Source organism: Xenopus laevis, chromosome 3L (assembly GCF_017654675.1).
Source record: "Xenopus laevis strain J_2021 chromosome 3L, Xenopus_laevis_v10.1, whole genome shotgun sequence".
Taxonomy (NCBI): domain Eukaryota; kingdom Metazoa; phylum Chordata; class Amphibia; order Anura; family Pipidae; genus Xenopus; species Xenopus laevis.
This window is the reverse complement of record NC_054375.1, coordinates 145,281,811-145,300,844: the sequence shown is the minus strand read 5'-3', so window position 1 is coordinate 145,300,844 and position 19,034 is coordinate 145,281,811. Positions and strand designations below refer to the sequence as shown.

The window sequence follows — 19,034 nt, the reverse complement described above, 5'->3', positions numbered from 1 at the left end:
AGGTATATTCCTTAACTTCAGGGGGCAGATAAAAAGACTAGGGGTGGTTAAATCAAACAGCTACAGTTAGGGTAGACTTAACTGTAAGGGTCTAAAACTAACCTTCTCTATGAGCTCTCTTTTTGGTGTCTTCTATCAGGTAAGTTATTACACAGTGTATTTGGAAATTCCATTAACCGTCATGTTATTGCACATTTTGCGTGTCTTCTCTTTTTAACTTGCTTGGTTTTGACCTAACTTTCATTGGATCCTTTGACCAATTCAGATGTGCTGTAATAAGTACACAACAAGGAATTGTTACAATTGTCTGGATCATGGTCATCAGATCATGTTTTAAAGGGGTTGTTCACCTTTGTGATAACTTTTAGTGATATCCTGAGACAATTTGCAATTTTTCATTATTTGTGTTTTTGTGTTTTAATTACTTAGCTTTTTATTTGGCAATTTCAGCAATCTGGTTGCCAGGGTCCTTATTACCCTAGTAACTATGTATTGACTTGAATAAGAGACTGGAATATGGATAGGAGAGGCCTGAATAGAAAGACGATAGTAATAGAAAGTAGCAATAGTCAGAAGAGGAAGGCAAATAATTAAAAACACTATAAAAAAATGAATGAAAAAAAATAATTACTAAAAGTTAAATTAAATGTGAACCACACCTTTAAATGGTGAATTGATATAGCCGCAGTAGGCTGTGTTGGTTTATGAACAGGGAGCATTTTAACTGTTGTGATATACCTGTTAACATGTATCTCCTGCTTCATACAGTACATAGGATGTAAGACTCGTTTATTCAATAACTTAATGCATAAACATATCAGTCAGATAGTAACTAAGAGCGATACGACCAGAGTGAGAATGAGAGGAATGAGAGGAGTGCTTTCAGAAGAGATAATAACAAAACTTGAGAACAGCTGTCTCTGTGGCGCAATCGGTTAGCGCGTTCGGCTGTTAACCGAAAGGTTGGTGGTTCAAGCCCACCCAGGGACGCTCTCTTTTTATTTTCATAATGATGGAACAGTTTTACATTGTCTGTTTGCTTTAGTCTCCACTGAGCTACATCCGTGTATGTACTTAGTAGGGTTCCACAGGGGCCACAGCCATCACAGTTGACTAGGTATGTCTCAAGGTCATGTATAGGAAACATTAACCTCTGTGTTTAACTATGCATTGAGACAGCAGATTGCAAACATCTTATCAGCAGTGAAAGGAAAATATTTTGTTCCAAGGACTCATGCATGAAGAGGCCCAGGTGCACCTCTCTGAGCCTTCAACTTAAGGTAGTGGAACACACTGCAGGAGCAGGCACTCAGTGATCAGTCCTCCAGCCAGACTTGTATCATTTCAAGTGGATTTATTGAAGCACAAGAAAGACGAACAGCCTTAGGTGTTTCATGTTCTCTGTGAGTATCATATTCTGTGATTAGAGTACACCTTTCACCTTTAAATGTTCTTATGGATGAGATAATAGTGCTCCTCCAGCAGAATCCTGTATTGAAATCTATTTTTATGAAGATCGAACAGACTTTTTATGTTTAAATGTGAAATCTAACATGGGGCTAGACATTTTCTTAGTTGCCCTCTGCCATGTGACTTGTGCTCTAATCTCTGATCAGTCACACTATACTGCTGCACTGCAAGCAGGGGCAGTCCTGACCCCTCCACCACCTGAGCATTTTTGCTGCCCCTGGTGGGGCGATGCCATCTGAATCCAAGTTGTAGCAAAATCTACTCCCTTCCTTATCCCTTAGCATCTTATTACAGAACAATGGGAAGGTAACAAGATATCAGTTCCCTGACACCTGCATTGTTAATAATACTCCCATAGTAGATATGATAATAGCAGTCAATAGTAAAAATCCAAGTCAGCCTCACCCCAACCATTATTCCTCCAGTTACATTAAGTATTTACATTGGATTATCTGAAAACATGTCCATTGTAACATACAGTATTACATCTTAAATTATTGGTTCAATAATAACATTTTCAATGGTAGAGTCAATTGTTTGCAATGTACACAGTGTAATTTAGTAATAAAACAACACCATAAAAATCATTAAAGAATCCTTTTAAGAGCCAAAATTCAACTGCCATAACCCCACCCTCTGTGCCATTCTCCAATGCTTCAGACAATATCAAAGGATGAATCTAAGGATTCCAATAAAGTAATCATTTCTGGTCAAAAATTGACAGCGGACGAAGGACCTGCTGAGTGACCAGCTGAGGTGGATTTAAAAATCAAAGATACAAAGAAACTAACAAAGCTGTTAATATAAATAATTTGAACTGAAAAGTATGTTATAGTCAAAGCAGCATTTAACATGCAGGTTTCTGTAGTGTAGTGGTTATCACGTTCGCCTCACACGCGAAAGGTCCCCGGTTCGAAACCGGGCAGAAACAGCTTTTTTTTTTATTAAAGGACGACGAAACCCCGTTTAAAATCTTTGGCGCTTCGGTATTCTTTGTAATGTGAGCGCCATATTGGCGATTGCGCTGTTGGAGCAATCTTCAGGTTCGTGACAACTGCGCATTCGCCAAAAGTAATGGAAATTGCCGCAGGGACCCGAAGAATATTGAATCTCCAAAAGATGGCGCCCGTGAGCTCCACTGTGCTGATTCTGTATGTGTGGTCAGTATTTCTAGAGGTGACAATTCAGGGGTAAGACTGTACAGGGGGAGGCAGCGGGGGACTTTTGGCTAAAGGGGGGTTTAGTTCTCCTTAATGTATTATTTTTAAATGTGCATTCCAAATATAATTGCTGCTAACACCTAAAATGCTCATTAAAGGGCATGTAAAGTCTAAAAAAGAATAAGGCTAGAAATGCTGTATTTTGTATACTAAATATAAACATGAACTTACTGCACCACGAGCCTAATCAAACAAATGATTTATGCTTTCAAAGTTGGCCACAGGGGGCTGTCATCTTGTAACTTTGTTATACATCTTTGCAAGACTAAGACTGTGCACATGCTCAGTGAGGTCTGGGCTGCTTAGGGATCGTCATAAACAAAGCTGCTTGAGTTCTGCATGGCTGGGAAGTAAGGCGGGGGCTCCCCCTGCTGTTCATAAGTATGATTTTTTCACTGCAGAGCAGTTAGGGACCGTCTGACAATTCCTATCCACAGCAATAAATGAAGGAAGAATTTCACTGAATACAGTCAGGTTTCTTATAAAAACGGTACACATTTTTTAATTAAAGTATATTGGATATAGGTTTCTTTTTCATTAAAAAAAATAAAAATGGGATTTTATTTTTTTGACTTTACATGCCCTTTAATGTAATATGATTGGTTTAATAAGTTCGCACATCTTAAGATCATGTAAGAAAATTAATGATCTAGAAATAATTCTGTGACTTGACACTTCCAATCCCACGTATGTTCAAGTTGCCAGTCAAATTCTAAAACACAAAAAAGCCATACATGATTTGGGACTTGTTTCACTACACCACAAATAACAACACAGCAGAAATGATGATCTGTTAGACAAGTTATGGCAGCAATTAATCCACTTACATCATTACATATAATGGAAAGCAATAATATTTTTAATACTATGATGTAGTGGCTAGACCTAGTCAATCTCACCCTGAGGAATCATATAATCTTGTCTCTTTGGTGGTGGCAGTGATGATGGTGAAACCAAATCTGCCATCTTTGGGATGGTAATGTTACTCAAGACTAGGTCATGGTTTTGCTTGTGTAGCTGAGGGTTTTATTATACAAACCATGTCACAATGTTCATCTGCTGGTGGCTGCTTCGATTCCTGTGTGGAACCAATTTCTAAGACCAGAACCCGCAGCCGCGACCTGAACCGCAACCCTCATATTTACCCACTTAGATCCGCTACCCGATCCAGAAAAGGTGTCAACCCTACCCGCAACATGCCGACCACCATCAAACAGGAAGTGGTGTTGCTGCAAACCGGAAGTGACATTATCAAAAGTCCCCCGTGACACAAACAGGTTTTGTAACATTTTAAAAGGAGTAAAATAGACAATATAACATAAAATAAGATATTTAGATGAGACCCGCAACCCAACCAGTGACCCAGACCCTCATCTAAACCCACATCTCAAAATCCTACCCTCATTCCACAGGGTACATGCTTTATTTGCGGGTACTCGACCCGCCACAAGACTCTAGCTTAGATATAGTTCTCTCCACTAAAAGCAGAGGGTTATCATTGATGGTACATGCCATAGCATACCATGTTCATACTAGTCGTGAATAAACATCTTTACCTGCTTCATTACCAAAGTAGATGCATTATAATCTGAAAGCTGGGCACTGTTTTGGCATGCTTCCTTATTTCTAAAGAAAACATTATGCCAGATATTCTTAGATTCTTTCTTTGTTATCATTATTATATTTATTAAATAACAATTGTCATCATCATCATAATATGCCTTCCGAGCCATCAAAGGGTACTAGTGGCTATTACACCAGGTATATGGGCTTTAAAGGCCCAGTAAAACCTTTTTTAAACTCCCTGACATACCCCATGTATGGTATTCTATGGTATATCCATCAGTGGTGTGGATAGAGTCTTTGCAGAATTTTTGGAGAAGCCCATATATCTCCACCATGTTTACCTCCAACACCAGAGCGCATGTTCAAGCAAGACATTTCTGGTCACCACCATCTCTAACAGGCAAGTCCAGGACAACAAGAGGGTGCACGTAGGTAGAAAGTAAGAGTAAGAGTAAAGGTGGCCATACACGGGCCGATAAAAGCTGCCGACAGACCGAGTCGGCAGCTTATTGGCCCGTGTGTGGGGGCCCCCGACAGGCTTCCCCGATCGAGATCTGGCCGAAAGTATATCGGGGGGAGATCCGCTTGTTTGGCGACATCGCCAAACGAGCGGATCTATCCGTGTATGGCCACCTTAAGTGGAAAATCATAATCTGATATAAAACAACTGTAAATCATGTCATGAATTGTAGTATTAGAAGCGCCCGGATAGCTCAGTCGGTAGAGCATCAGACTTTTAATCTGAGGGTCCAGGGTTCAAGTCCCTGTTCAGGCGGTAGTTTTTTAGTTCTCCTTTAAGACATTTGTAACCAATTCAGATTTGTTGTAATATCTACACAACAAGGAATGGATGTTTTCATTACCTAAGCAAGCAAAAGCTAGAAGTTTCTCAGAATAATCATCAGGTTTGTGGTTATAATATCAGTAACCCTAATTATTATCCTTTCTTTAATACAGACATTATAGGCATCTGTGTACTGCTTCCACTTGTGATATTATTATTAGTGTCATAATCTTCATTTATTGCCCAGACATTTTCAGCTCTTACCTCGTCGGCATGTATAAATTAATGTTTTCTGTACAGATTATAGGCTGCAAACTGAGAGGTTTAGCAAGGAGCCCTCAAATAATCAAAATGTGGGTTTTGACAAAATTCTACAAAAATATTGAAGATATTAGAACTAGAAATCTAGTTTTAAAAAATATGTTTTACACTTTATAACACTTCAATTAACCCATGAAGGATCTTTTATTTGTTTATTTTCTCATTTCATTGTCATAGATACTGTGAAAATATTTTTCTGCTACGAGTAATGTAAGTTTGAAATAGAAATAAAATATATAGTACAAATAAACATATAAAAGAAATGTTACTTAATAAGGGGGTCATTTACTAACACCATAGTGGTGGTGAATAAGGGTCAGGCCACACAGGGCGTTTTGGAGAGATTTGGTCGCCTGACTAAAATGAAAAAACGCCGGCACTAATCACACGCAGCGGTTCCATTTCAGAAGTCGCCCGAAGTTGCCTCACGAGGAAACCAGCGTTTTTTCATTTTAGCCAGCGCAGAGTCAGGGAAGGTGTTTTGGGAGATTGGTCGCTGCAAAAACTAGGCGATTAGTCGACAGGCAACAAAATCTCCCCAAAATGCCCTGTGTGGACTTACCCTAAAAGGCACACCTTGTGGTATCAGTTACCTTTTTTGAACTGATTGTTTTCGATGGGAGCGAGGGATTTCAATATGTAATTGTATAATTTACTAAAGGGTTAATATACCAGTAAAGTACCAGTGAAGGTGGGGGCTGGGAAATGTTCTGAGCCTTTCCATTTCCCAAATTGTCCCACTTACTAAGAGGACAATGTACTAATAGCTATATAAAGTAGGGGCTCAACAAAGAAGTAATTAAAAGTATTATACCATGTTCACAGTAAGCTGAAAACAGGCTCATATCTGCCTCGTTAGCGCAGTAGGTAGCGCGTCAGTCTCATAATCTGAAGGTCGTGAGTTCGATCCTCACACGGGGCATTCTTTTGACATGCTTCCACTTTTTTCAAGATGATATATTAGTAACACTAATAGTTATCCTTTCTGTGATACAGACATTATAGACATTTGAGTACTGCTTACACCTGTCCTATTATTATTATTATTTTTATTATAGTTGCCATAATTATTTGTTGCCCAGACATTTTCCAGAATGTTGTCTATCAGCTCTTAACTCGTCAACATGTATAAATAAACATTTTCTTTACAGATTATAGGATGCAAACTGACAGACTGACGCGCTACCTACTGCGCTAACAAGGCAGGTCATTTATAACATCTAGGCTTAGTGTGAACATGGTATATTACTGCATGCCCACTTAAAGATAACTCTCTGTTTCTAGTGTAAAGAACTATATGTAAGCATATACAGCTAGGGTAGACTTAACGGAAAAGGAGGGATTTTCTGTCATAGCCAGGATCCCCTTCTAGGCATCATATTTCCACTGCTGCCATTAGCCTAAATAGTGTATTCCTGGTGGTATGCTCATTCGTTACAATACAGAACTTGCTATGACAATACTTATTTGTGCAAATATTATGACATGTTGGAATCAAAGGAGAGTTGAAAAAGCAAGCGCCCGAACAGGGACTTGAACCCTGGACCCTCAGATTAAAAGTCTGATGCTCTACCGACTGAGCTATCCGGGCTCTACCTTCTGTGTTTTCTATGAGCGCTTTTACTGGTGTCTTCTATCAGGTAAGTTATTAAACAGTGTATTTGGGTATTCCATTAACATCATGTTATTGTACATTTTGTGTGTTTTTAGCTTGCTTGGTTTTGACCCTACTTTCATTGGATGCATGGTATTATGGATCCAAAAAATAAAACATATAATTATACCTAACATTTAACATCCCATGCAAAAGAATAGGTTATACACTTTGCCTAGAGACTGGCCTAGCTGACTGGGTGTTCTCTGCAATGTGTGTGTGTATGTGTTACCTCGCCCCCTCCATTGTTGCACCCTAGTCAAGTGTCTTTTCTGCGGACCCTTACAAGGATATAGGGGCTTCTCCTGAAACCGCCAGGACCTCTGTCATATAGGACATATATATATAGCACATTTCCTGGTCCCGTTTCACATATGAATTTAGTATCTAATCTAATGCATGTATTTTGCAAAACAGGTGTTTTTAGTTACAAAAATATGATTATAAAATTAGTAAGCCACTATACCACATCAAGGTAAACCCCATATGGTGGCCCTAACTGTTTACCTCTGGTCAAGTTTCTTCTGGGTTGGCATCTCCCAGCATAACTGCATGTCTCTGCGTCAGTGTCTCCAGACCAAGGCATTGGCTTAAATGGACTTGATTCTCCCCCATGCAATAAATCAATGCTTTGGTATTGCCAAACCTCTCACCTTCTAAAAACGCTACTGGCATGTGGAGGATCAAGCCCATTTAAGCCAATGCCTTGGTCTGGAGACACTTACCCAGAGACATGCAGCTCTTCTATGATCATAATTTTGTAAAATACATGCATTAGCTTAGATACTAAATTCATATGTGAAACAGGGAAGCAGGGAATGTTTATAACCATCCTGGCCAGATCAGCTGCATTTTCTTTGTATTTTTATTTGGCTTTGGAGTGCTCCAACATATCCCCCTTTTTTTGTATACCTCTGTCATGTAGCGGATGCACAAGGGTATGTCCTAATACGAGTGCTTTGGGATATCCTTGCAGTTGAGACCCAAACACTGCTCTATAGCATTCAAATTCTCCTCCTGGGGGAGAGGGTGTTGTGGACAGAAGTAACTTTGCCTGCCCGGTCTATTTAAAAAAAACTTTGGCAGGGGGGCCTGGCACTTGCTTGTTATGCTCCTGTTTGTGAACAATGCATGAACCAGTTAATTTCAGTTCTGATCATTTTTTAATCTTACACAAAGTTAAGCAATCGCAGCAGTCAGATTTTAATCTGAGCATAAAAATGTGCATGATCAGCAGTTTAGTTTCCTTCTATCCAGACACAGTGGAGCCATGTGCTTAAAGGGATTCTGTCAAATTTACACTGCAGATAATTCACTCTAAAATATAAAATTTCATTCCTGAACCAGCAAGTGTATTTTTTTTAGTTGTAATATAGGTGTGTAGGTGCATCTCAGGTCATTTTGCCTTGTCATGTGCTTTCAGAAAGAGCCAGCACTTTAGGATGGAACTGCTTTCTGGCAGGCTGTTGTTTCTTCTACTCAATGTAACTGAATGTGTCTCAGTGGGACTTGGATTTTACAACTGAGTGCTGTTCTTAGATCTACCAGGCAGATTTTATATTGTGTTAGGGAACTGTTGTCTGGTTACCTTCCCATTGTTCTGTTGTTAGGCAGTTTTGGGGAGGGAGGGAGTGATATCACTCCAATGACTGAAGTTTATCAGAGCACAAGTCACATGACTGGGGGCAGCTGGAAAACTGACAATATGTCTAGTACCATGCCAGATTTAAAAATCAAATATAAAAAAACCCTAACCCTAACCCTAAAAAATCTGTTTGCTCTTTTGAGAAATGGATTTCAGTGCAGAATATTAGCTAACAGGGTTAGGGATAGTCCGATACCATTTGCCAGATGAAGCAATCTATTTTAGGGAATACTATATGTACCCTAAACTGATGTTTACAAGGATGTGACACAAGGGCATTGTAGCTCTCTTACCAGGGGCATAACTACAGGAGGAAGCAGACGCTGAGACTGCAGGGAGACCTAGGAGATATAGGGGCCCCATGGGGCCCTAGCTGCTGTACAAATTTAATAAGTATTTGTAAAGCAGGTCAATCTCTAGATATTTTGGGGGCCTAAAAAAGAATTTGATGTGGGGACCAGTAATATCTAGTTCCGCTACTATCTCTTGCTATTATATAACCATCCTAGGATGGTTACAATCTATTCTACAATGTAATTCTCCTACCGCACACCTGTAGTTCACCAATCCTGCAAGCTGGTGGTGCGTTCCTTCCGTTGACCCGACCGGGTCCCTTAGCAACCAATGTGTAAAAGAAACGGATCCGCACACACACCGATTAGTGCAGTCGGGGATTATCCCCTTTTATTCAGCCACCAAACATCAACGTTTCGGGGGGGAAACACCCACCCTTCATCAGATGAAGGGTGGGTGTTTCCCCGCCGAAACGTTGATGTTTGGTGGCTGAATAAAAGGGGATAATCCCCGACTGCACTAATCGGTGTGTGTGCGGACCCGTTTCTTTTACACATTGGTTACAATCTATTCTATGCATGTGTCTATTCTACGCTGTGATCTCCATTTGAAAGATGGAAAGTGTCAGAAGAAGTAAAAACGAATTCAAAAACGATATTAAAAAAATGAAAATAAAGCCCAATTGAAAAATTGCTTAGAATTAGCCACTCTATAACATACTAAACTTTAACTTACAGGTGAAGCACCCCTTTAAAATGTATATATAAGAAGATAAACGGAAGCTAGACGATGATAATGCAACATGCATATGCAAAATAGGATTCAAATTTGGTACGGTATTCGACCGAATCTTTCGCAAAGTATTCGGGGGTTTGGCTGAATCCAAAATAGTGGATTCAGTGTATCCCTATAGTAAACTAATTCAGACATGTGGGACAATAATACTGTACCATGTGAGGCCAATGAATTTGAACATAAGACAGTGTCTCTTTAAATTCAGAAGAATAACATCCAAAAATTGGCGGGGTTGTAGGAAACACAAGTCTGAAAATACGAGAAGCCTAATATGTTTTTGGCTTGGTCGTTTCCTCTCTAATTCGGCCAGAGTATAAAGCCCATGACTGCACTGTACATACAATTATTCCTTAGCTATGGAGTCCGAATTCCACACCAGTTTTGACAGGCTGCATAGTGACCCTGTGTCCTCAGGTAATGCCCATCTCTTTCCTTTTATTCTGAATAATACAATAAAATAGATACATCTGGTCCCATTTAAACAAGAGCTGAGAGTCATAACGTGTTGTATGTACTGTATTGACTTGTCCTGACAGTCATTAGACTCATTGAGGAGAATAAAATGGACCAGTCTGTGGTTTGTTGGAATAACAAAGCGACGCATCTTAAACTTTTCCATTTAAAATCCATATTTGGACAGTTGTCTATATATGAAAATGATGGCAGAGTGTGTAACTGGTTATCCCTAAAGTTATGAGATATATAGAATAGTCTCCTATGATGAGAAAGAGGGGATCAAATATATTTCCTGAACTGGATGGTTTACCTGTATGCACCACTATGGAGATTATTATTGTATTCATTTTGGAAACCGCCAACATTTTCTGCAGCATTGTGAATATTAACTGAAATACAGACAATCCACTATAGTAGGTAATCAGGGCAGGTGATAAGTGAGACAAAAGGTATAAAAATATGGAGCTGTATAGGGAAGTCTATGTTGGAGAAATGTTAGTGTTTATTGTAATTGTTGGTGAGAAGATAATGGATCAACAGGGAGTGATATCTGAAGACTGATGTTATTGTGTCTGACAACAGCCTGTGTTCGCATAGGCCAGTAATCCCCAACCCGTAACTTGTGAGTAACATGTTGATCTCCAACCTCTTGGATGTTGCCCTCAGTGTCCTCAAAGCAGGTGCTTATTTTTGAATTCCTGGCTTGGAGGCAAGTTTTAATTGCATAAAAGCTAACTATCCTATAGTGCTCCTATGTGCACTTTTACAATATAATGTATATTGTAAAAGTGCACATAGGAGCACTATGTACAATTATGTTGTAATTTAGACTATGTGTCCCCTTTTGAAATGTGTATCCTATCCTGTATCCTAAAATGTTTTATCTCATTTACCTTTCAGTGAAAAAGACATTTTCTTCCAGGCAAAAACCATTAGTGGGTATCTACTGCCTGCTGGCAGTTGCATACATACTTATCCTGGCTCTCTTTATTACAGTGATGACCAAAAGTAAGTAATATCCCATATTAGGGATAAAAGAAAATGGGATACATTTCCAAACATACCTACTAAATTGTTAATACCAAGCAATCACATGTTAGAAACGGAGAGTTTGGCCAATGATCTACTTATGACACAAGCAAGCAGAGATAAATGGCCTCCGCTCAAAAAACATTGAAGTTTCTCCTAATAGGTACAGTGGGTGCTTTTAATCACTAACATCAAGCTTGTATTCAGGGCCGCCGTTGGCCCTTGGCTGAGGGTCCAGGACTTGCAAGAGAGTAGGTGGGGTCTAGTGGATCATTATTGGGGTTTTTGTATAATGGGCCTTACTGGAGTGGATCATGGGTGTAGTTATGTGCCCATGGTTTTTTTAATTTCCTATTCTTATTGTTGCCTGGACCCAGTGACAACTTTAGCTCCAGATTAATTTAATACAATATTGGGCAATGGTTCCTGGCAGTACAGACAGGGATACCCTTCCAAAAACAGGTTACTCAAAGCTTGGAGAATGTTTCAACATCAGATTAAATCAACATAAAGTCAAACGTGCCTTGTGAATGATCAGGCACATTGGCATTGGGCATATCCTACCCATTGCATAATGTTCTCAACACGCCGTTCACTGTCTAACAAAAATTTTTGTACTTTGCCCAGTATTTATAAATAAACCCCATGGAATGCCATCACTCACATTTGCTGATTTTTTTTGTGTGTGATTTAGCTAATTAGCACCTGCAAATTTGGTTGTGGATTTGGTTTGCGATTTGGCAGAATTTAATTGTGGAAGATTGGGTATTTAAGTGATTTTAAAAATAAAATCAGATTTGGTACATCCCTATCATTTTGTATTTGATTGATGTTCTGCCATTAATTACATTTTGAAACTAAACTTCTTTTTTCAAATCCAAACAGGCACACCTGGGTCAACAGACAACAATGACCTAAAAAATTATGGTAGGACTGAATTTATCATGAACCTATTGATCAATTGAACTCGGTCTCTCCTATCTGTATTCTCTTGCCTAAAGGTGGCCATATACAGGCAGATTTGAGCTGTTTATTTGGATCCTTTAGACCGATTTGACATCTTATCTGCCTGTGTATGGGGGGTTCTGACGGACCTCCCCAACCAATATCTGGCCAAAAATCAGCCAGATATATCGATCAGACAGGTTTGATCTTCCCCATGATTGACGACCACTTTGGCTAGTTGATGCAGTCCTCATACTGTCGGCACCTATTCCCATTGTAGGAATCTGATCAATTGGCCCTAGGGCCAAATTATTGGATTAGCTCCAATGGTGGGCATATCAGGAAAAGATCTGCTCGTTTGGCAAAATTGCAAAAAGAGCAGATCTTATAGTATATGGCCAGCTTTAGACATCAGGTCACTCCCCACTAGTGCTAGCATTTGCATGTGACAACGGAGAATGATCTTAGGTATTTGGCTCCTCATGCTTAACTACTACAAATACGACCAAAATCAAGTGAAAAAACGTTGGCAGTGGCCAACTGGGAGATTTGGTCCCCACGATTATTAATGCATGACTGTATGCAACAAATCTTCTGAAAAGGAGTCTTCATTGGAAAGAACGGAAATCAATGGCGGTTAAACCAACGTATCGCAAGGTCGCCTGAAATTCCCTTCCGAGGCAACTTTGAGAGACTTCGGAAGAACAAAGCGATGGGTTAGTTTTAAAGCCGATGATTTAAATAATTTCCAAAGGAGATGCATTTTAGGATACTTGTCGAACGCAGTCGTGCATTGTTATCATAGGCGACAAATCTCCCCATCAGCCACTGCTCTAAGGGCAATGCCACACTATGAGATTAAGCACCAGCACTAAATCTCTGCTTCTGCAGGCGACTAATTTACTGTAAAAGCTTTCCCACTGGCAATAATGTGAATCGCTGGTGGTAAAACCCATTTTCATTACTTTAAAAAACTTTATGTTTTTTGGTGTTATTGTTATAATAAGGTATCTGGTGAAAGCTTTGTACAATCAAAACTTTCTCTTTTGTTCACAATCTGTGACCAAAATAATGAGTATTATAGAAACCTTTTCTGTATCTGTTTCAGTTAGATGTCATTATTTCTATGTGTAAACTATTACAGGTATGGGATTTGTTATCCTGAATAATTGGGAGCTGGGGTTTTCCAGATAATGGATCTTTCCGTATTTTGGATCTTTATACCTTAAAGGGCATATAAAGGCAAAAAAATAAAATCCTATTTTTACTTTCTTTAATGAAAAAGAAACCTATCTCCAATATACTATAATTAAAAAATGTGTACCGTTTTTATAATAAACCTGACTGTATGCAGTGAAATTCTCCCTTCATTTACTGCTGTGGATAGGAATTGTCAGACGGTCCCTAACTGCTGAGCAGGGAAACAATCATACTTATGAACAGCAGGGGGAGCCCCCGCCTTACTTCCCAGCCATGCAGAACTCAAGCAGCTTTGTTTATGACGATCCCTAAGCAGCCCAGACCACACTGAGCATGTGCACAGTCTTAGTCTTGCAAAGATGTTTAACAAAATTACAAGATGGTGACCCCCTGTAGCCAACTTTGAAAGTATAAATCATTTGTTTGATTAGGCTTGTGGTGCAGTAAGTTCATGTTTATATTTAGTATACAAAATACAGCATTTCTAGCCTTATTCTATTTTAGACTTTACATGCCCTTTAAGTCTACTAGAAAATCATGTAATCATTAAATAAACCCAATAAGCTGGTTTTTACTCCAATAAGGATTAATTATATTGTATTTGGGATCAAGTCTAAGGTTCTGTTTTATTATTACAGAGAAAAGGGAAATCGTTTTTAAAAATGTGGTTTATTTGATTATAATGGATAAATAGTCTTTTGAAAATAAACGGAGAGTGGTAGAATTTCACACTAGTGGACTGTGGTGATCTTTAACTTCACTCTTTGATAAATATACCCCAATAGGAGACAGTTTTCCGTAATTCTAAATTTACTGGATAACGGGTTTCTGGGTAAAGGGTCCTATACCTGTATGTCCTGTGTTTGTATCTCTCTACTCTGTAAAGTGCTGTGGGAGATGACGACACATTAGAATTAATAGTTGTTGATAATGCAGAGTAAGATGCATTTGAGAATCGAAATATAAGATATTCATTTAATTTATTGCAGTTGCTCAACTTGCTTCCAAAGTGAATGAAATTGAGGAAAAAAGTAAGTATGATGCCAAATCTGCAGTACAGAAAGATGCGAGGGAAAACATCAGAGAATAGAAAAGAATGTGTATAGCCCATCATATATATATAACAGTATTGTGTAAGAAAGACATTGCAGTACAATAAATATAATGGAAGGGTATCATCTAGTATTTTATGAGACAGTGTGTGTCATACAGAATAATACTATATAATTTAATGGATAAGTAAACCTTAGAAATAAGTGAATGTAAAATTGATCAAGATGTGATTTTAAGCACTTTTGCAATGTACATTCATAGTTTATTTTTCAATTCCAAGATATTAAGGGATACATGTACAGTTAATATGAATGAATTTAGTTACAACAGCGCCACCTGCTGGTCATTTTCCCACCAGTCTGACCACCAAGTAGTCAAGGAAGTTGTCAAGAAAGAGGCTGCGCTGATGTTCTTCTGCTTAGAAAAGATTTGAGAGAGATTTCTAATTTGTTTCCAAAGCAGAAGAACATCAGAGCAGCCTCTTTCTTTCTCCTGACAACTTCCTTGACTACTTGGTGGTCAGACTGGTGGGAAAATGACCAGCAGGTGGCGCTGTTGTAACAAAATTCATTCATATTAACAGTTCATGTATCCTCTAATATCTTGGAATAAAAAAAACATAATGAATGAATGTACATTGCAAAACTGCTTAGAATAGCCCCCACATCAAGGTTTACTTATCCTATATGGCAGGGGGTACAGTACAGTGCAATACTATGTGAGACAAATGGTGCAAGCAAGTATAATACTGTCCCCTGGGTTTCCATAAAAAAACTGGCAGCTAGGATCTCATAAACTTGCGCTCACCCTGCCCCCAGTTACATCAGACACGAGTGATTCGCAGCAAGACAATTTATCTGGGTCTGAATTGGGTGACAGTGAGTATGGGTTGGGGCAGCCATTGTCCTAATGGGCCCCAGGTACCCATCCGAGCAGTAGCGTTCGTTGAAGGGGGCGGGCCCTGGTGCATAATGAGCAGCCGGGCCCCGCCCCCCCTCCGTACAGCCGGATTTGGCCGAGTTTTCAATGGCGAACGGACTGCCGGGGGGCCCTGAGGGGGTGCGGGCCCTGGCCCGCTCGCACCCCCTGCTCCCCCGGTAGTTCCGCCACTGCATCCGAGTCAGTATAGCTTACTTCTTTCTCATTGAAGTGGGTTCAGATGGGGCGGCATCGCTATTGCAGAGAGCACAATTGTGCTGTCTGTTCTAGAACAACCACATTTCCATTTTTTAAAACAGAAATTTGGCTCAAAAAATTACCAGATGTGGCTAGCATCCCACTGGCAATAATGTGAATCGCTGGTGGTAAAACCCATTTTCATTACTTTAAAAGACTTTAAGTTTTTTTGGTGTTACTGTTCCTTTAACTATTTCAGTGTGGTTGTCCCACACGCCTTGATACAAAGTGGGAGGAGCTGTACCATTAAAAATATATTCACTGTTATAATAAAGTATCTGGTGAAAGCTTTGTACAATCAAAACTTTCTCTTTTGTTCACAATCTGTGACCAAAATAATGAGTATTATAGAAACCTTTTCTGTATCTGTTTCAGTTAGATGTCATTATTGCTATGTGTAAACTATTACAGCTATGGGATTTGTTATCCAGAATAATTGGGAGCTGGGGTTTTCCAGATAATGGATCTTTCTGTATTTTGGATCTTTATACCTAAAGTCTACTAGAAAATCATGTAATCATTAAATAAACCCAATAAGCTGGTTTTTATTCTAATAAGGATTAATTATATCTTAGTTGGGATCAAGTCTAAGGTTCTGCTTTATTATCACAGAGAAAAGGGAAATTGTTTTTAAAAATGTGGATTATTTGACTATAATGAAGTCTAGGGGCATATTTATCAAAGAGTGAAGTTTCACTTTCACAAACTGATAAATAGTCTTTTGAAAATCCCATAGAAATAAATGGTGAGTGGTAGAATTTCTCACTAGTGGACTGTGGTGATCCTTAACTTCACTCTTTGATAAATATACCCCAATAGGAGTTTTCCGTAATTCTAGGCTTACTGGATAACGGGTTTCCGGGTAAAGGGTCCTATACCTGTGTGTCCTGTGTTTGTATCTCTCTACTCTGTAAAGTGCTGTGGGAGATGACGACACATTAGAATTAATCCAGAGTTGTTGATAATGCGGAGGAAGATGCATTTGAGAATCGAAATCAAAGATATTCATTTAATTTATTGCAGTTGCTCAACTTGCTTCCAAAGTGAATGAAACTGAGGAAAAAAGTAAGTATGATGCCAAATCTGCAGTACAGAAAGATGCGAGGGAAAACATCAGAGAATAGAAAAGAATGTGTATAGCCCATCATATATATATATAACAGTATTGTGTAAGAAAGACATTGCAGTACAATAAATATAATGGAAGGGTATAATCTAGTATTTTATGAGACAGTGTGTGCCATACAGAATAATACTATATAATTTAATGGATAAGTAAACCTTAGAAATAAGTGAATGTAAAATTGATCAAGATGTTATTTTAAGCACTTTTGCAATGTACATTCATAATTTATTTTTCAATTCCAAGATATTAAGGGATACATGAACAGTTAATATGAATGAATTTAGTTACAACAGCGCCACCTGCTGGTCAGTTTCCCACCAGTCTGACCACCAAGTAGTCAAGGAAGTTGTCAAGAAAGAGGCTGCTCTGATGTTCTTCTGCTTAGAAAAGATTTGAGAGAGATTTCTAATTTGTTTCCTAAGCAGAAGAACATCAGAGCAGCCTCTTTCTTTCTCCTGACAACTTCCTTGACTACTTGGTGGTCAGAGTGGTGGCAAAATGACCAGTAGGTGGCGCTGTTTTGCAATGTACATGTGGCTAGTGTCCCACTGGCAATAATGTGAATCGCTGGTGGAAAAACCCATTTTCATTACTTTAAAAGACTTTAATTCTTTTTGGTGTTACTGTTCCTTTAACTATTTCAGTGTGGTTGTCCCACACGCCTTGATACAAAGTGGGAGGAGCTGCACCATTAAAAATATATTCACTGTTATAATAAGGTATCTGGTGAAAGCTTTGTACAATCAAAACTTTCTCTTTTGTTCACTATCTGTGACCAAAATAATGAGTATTATAGAAACCTTTTCTGTATCTGTTTCAGTTAGATGTCATTATTCCTATGTGTAAACTATTACAGCTATGGGATCTGTTATCCAGAATAATTGGGAGCTGGGGTTTTCCAGATAATGGATCTTTCTGTATTTTGGATCTTTATACCTAAAGTCTACTAGAAAATCATGTCATCATTAAATAAACCCAATAAGATGGTTTTTATTCCAATAAGGATTAATTATATCTTAGTTGGGATCAAGTCTAAGGTTCTGCTTTATTATCACAGAGAAAATGGAAATCGTTTTTAAAAACTGTGGATTATTTGACTATAATGAAGTCTAGGGGCATATTTATCAAATAGTCATTTGAAAATCCCATAGAAATAAATGGTGAGTGGTAGAATTTCACACTAGTGGACTGTGGTGATCTTTAACTTCATTCTTTGATAAATATACCCCAATAGGAGTTTTCCGTAATTCTAAGCTTACTGGATAACGGGTTTCCGAGTAAAGGGTCCTATACCTGTATGTCCTGTGTTTGTATCTCTCTACTCTGTAAAGTGCTGTGGGAGATGACCACGCATTAGAATTTATAGTTGTTGATAATGCAGAGGAAGATGCATTTGAGAATAGAAATATAAGATATTCATTTAATTTATTGCAGTTGCTCAACCTGCTTCCAAAGTGAATGAAACTGAGGAAAAAAGTAAGTATGATGCCAAATCTGCAGTACAGAAAGATGCGAGGGAAAACATCAGAGAATAGAAAAGAATGTGTATCATATATATAATAGTATTGTGTAAGAAAGACATTGCAGTACAATAAATATAATGGAAGGGTATAATCTAGTATTTTATGAGACAGCGTGTGCCATACAGAATAATACTATATAATTTAATGGATAAGTAAACCTTAGAAATAAGTGAATGTAAAATTGATCAAGATGTTATTTTAAGCATTTTTGCAATGTACATTCATAATTTATTTTTCAATTCCAAGATATTAAGGGATACATGTACAGTTAATATGAATGAATTTAGTTACAACAGCGCCACCTGCTGGTCATTTTCCCACCAGTCTGACCACCAAGTAGTCAAGGAAGTTGTCAAGAAAGAGGCTGCTCTGATGTTCTTCTGCTTAGAAAAGATTTGAGAGAGATTTCTAATTTGTTTCCTAAACAGAAGAACATCAGAGCAGCCTCTTTCTTTCTCCTGACAACTTCCTTGACTACTTGGTGGTCAGACTGGTGGGAAACTGACCAGCAGGTGGCGCTGTTGTAACAAAATTCATTCATATATACAGTTCATATATCCCTTAATATCTTGGAATAAAAAAAAATAATGAATGAATGTACATTGCAAAACTGCTTAGAATAGCCCCCACATCAAGGTTTACTTATCCTATATGGCAGGGGGTACAGTACAGTACAGTACTATGTGAGCAAGTATAATACTGTCCCCTGGGTTGCCATAAAAAACTGGCAGCTAGGATCTCATATACTTGCACTCACCCTGCCCCCAGTGACATCAG

At 38.6% G+C, this 19,034-nt stretch overlaps 1 protein-coding gene and 5 non-coding genes across 8 annotated transcripts in view; 5 read left to right on the top strand and 1 right to left on the bottom strand.

Moving 5' to 3' along the window:
- The window catches only part of LOC108710640 (hepatic lectin), a 77,191-nt gene that overhangs the window by 51,570 nt on the left and 6,587 nt on the right, over window positions 1–19,034 (top strand). The window contains exons 1-6 of one of the 3 annotated variants that reach the window (XM_041587215.1): window positions 10,101–10,163; window positions 11,106–11,213; window positions 12,120–12,161; window positions 14,369–14,410; window positions 16,632–16,673; window positions 18,169–18,210. In XM_041587215.1, the coding sequence (XP_041443149.1) occupies window positions 10,106–10,163; window positions 11,106–11,213; window positions 12,120–12,161; window positions 14,369–14,410; window positions 16,632–16,673; window positions 18,169–18,210 (334 nt within the window). In that variant the 5' untranslated portion in view covers window positions 10,101–10,105. Of the gene's footprint in view, window positions 1–10,100; window positions 10,164–11,105; window positions 11,214–12,119; window positions 12,162–14,368; window positions 14,411–16,631; window positions 16,674–18,168; window positions 18,211–19,034 lie in introns of those variants that run through there. The other 2 variants (XM_041587217.1, XM_041587216.1) reach the window with 2 other exon arrangements.
- trnan-guu lies at window positions 917–990 on the top strand. Its single transcript has one exon. It is a non-coding gene; the product is annotated as a tRNA-Asn (tRNA).
- trnav-cac lies at window positions 2,329–2,401 on the top strand. Its single transcript has one exon. It is a non-coding gene; the product is annotated as a tRNA-Val (tRNA).
- Window positions 4,959–5,031, top strand: trnak-uuu. Its single transcript has one exon. It is a non-coding gene; the product is annotated as a tRNA-Lys (tRNA).
- trnam-cau lies at window positions 6,211–6,283 on the top strand. Its single transcript has one exon. It is a non-coding gene; the product is annotated as a tRNA-Met (tRNA).
- Window positions 6,880–6,952, bottom strand: trnak-uuu. Its single transcript has one exon. It is a non-coding gene; the product is annotated as a tRNA-Lys (tRNA).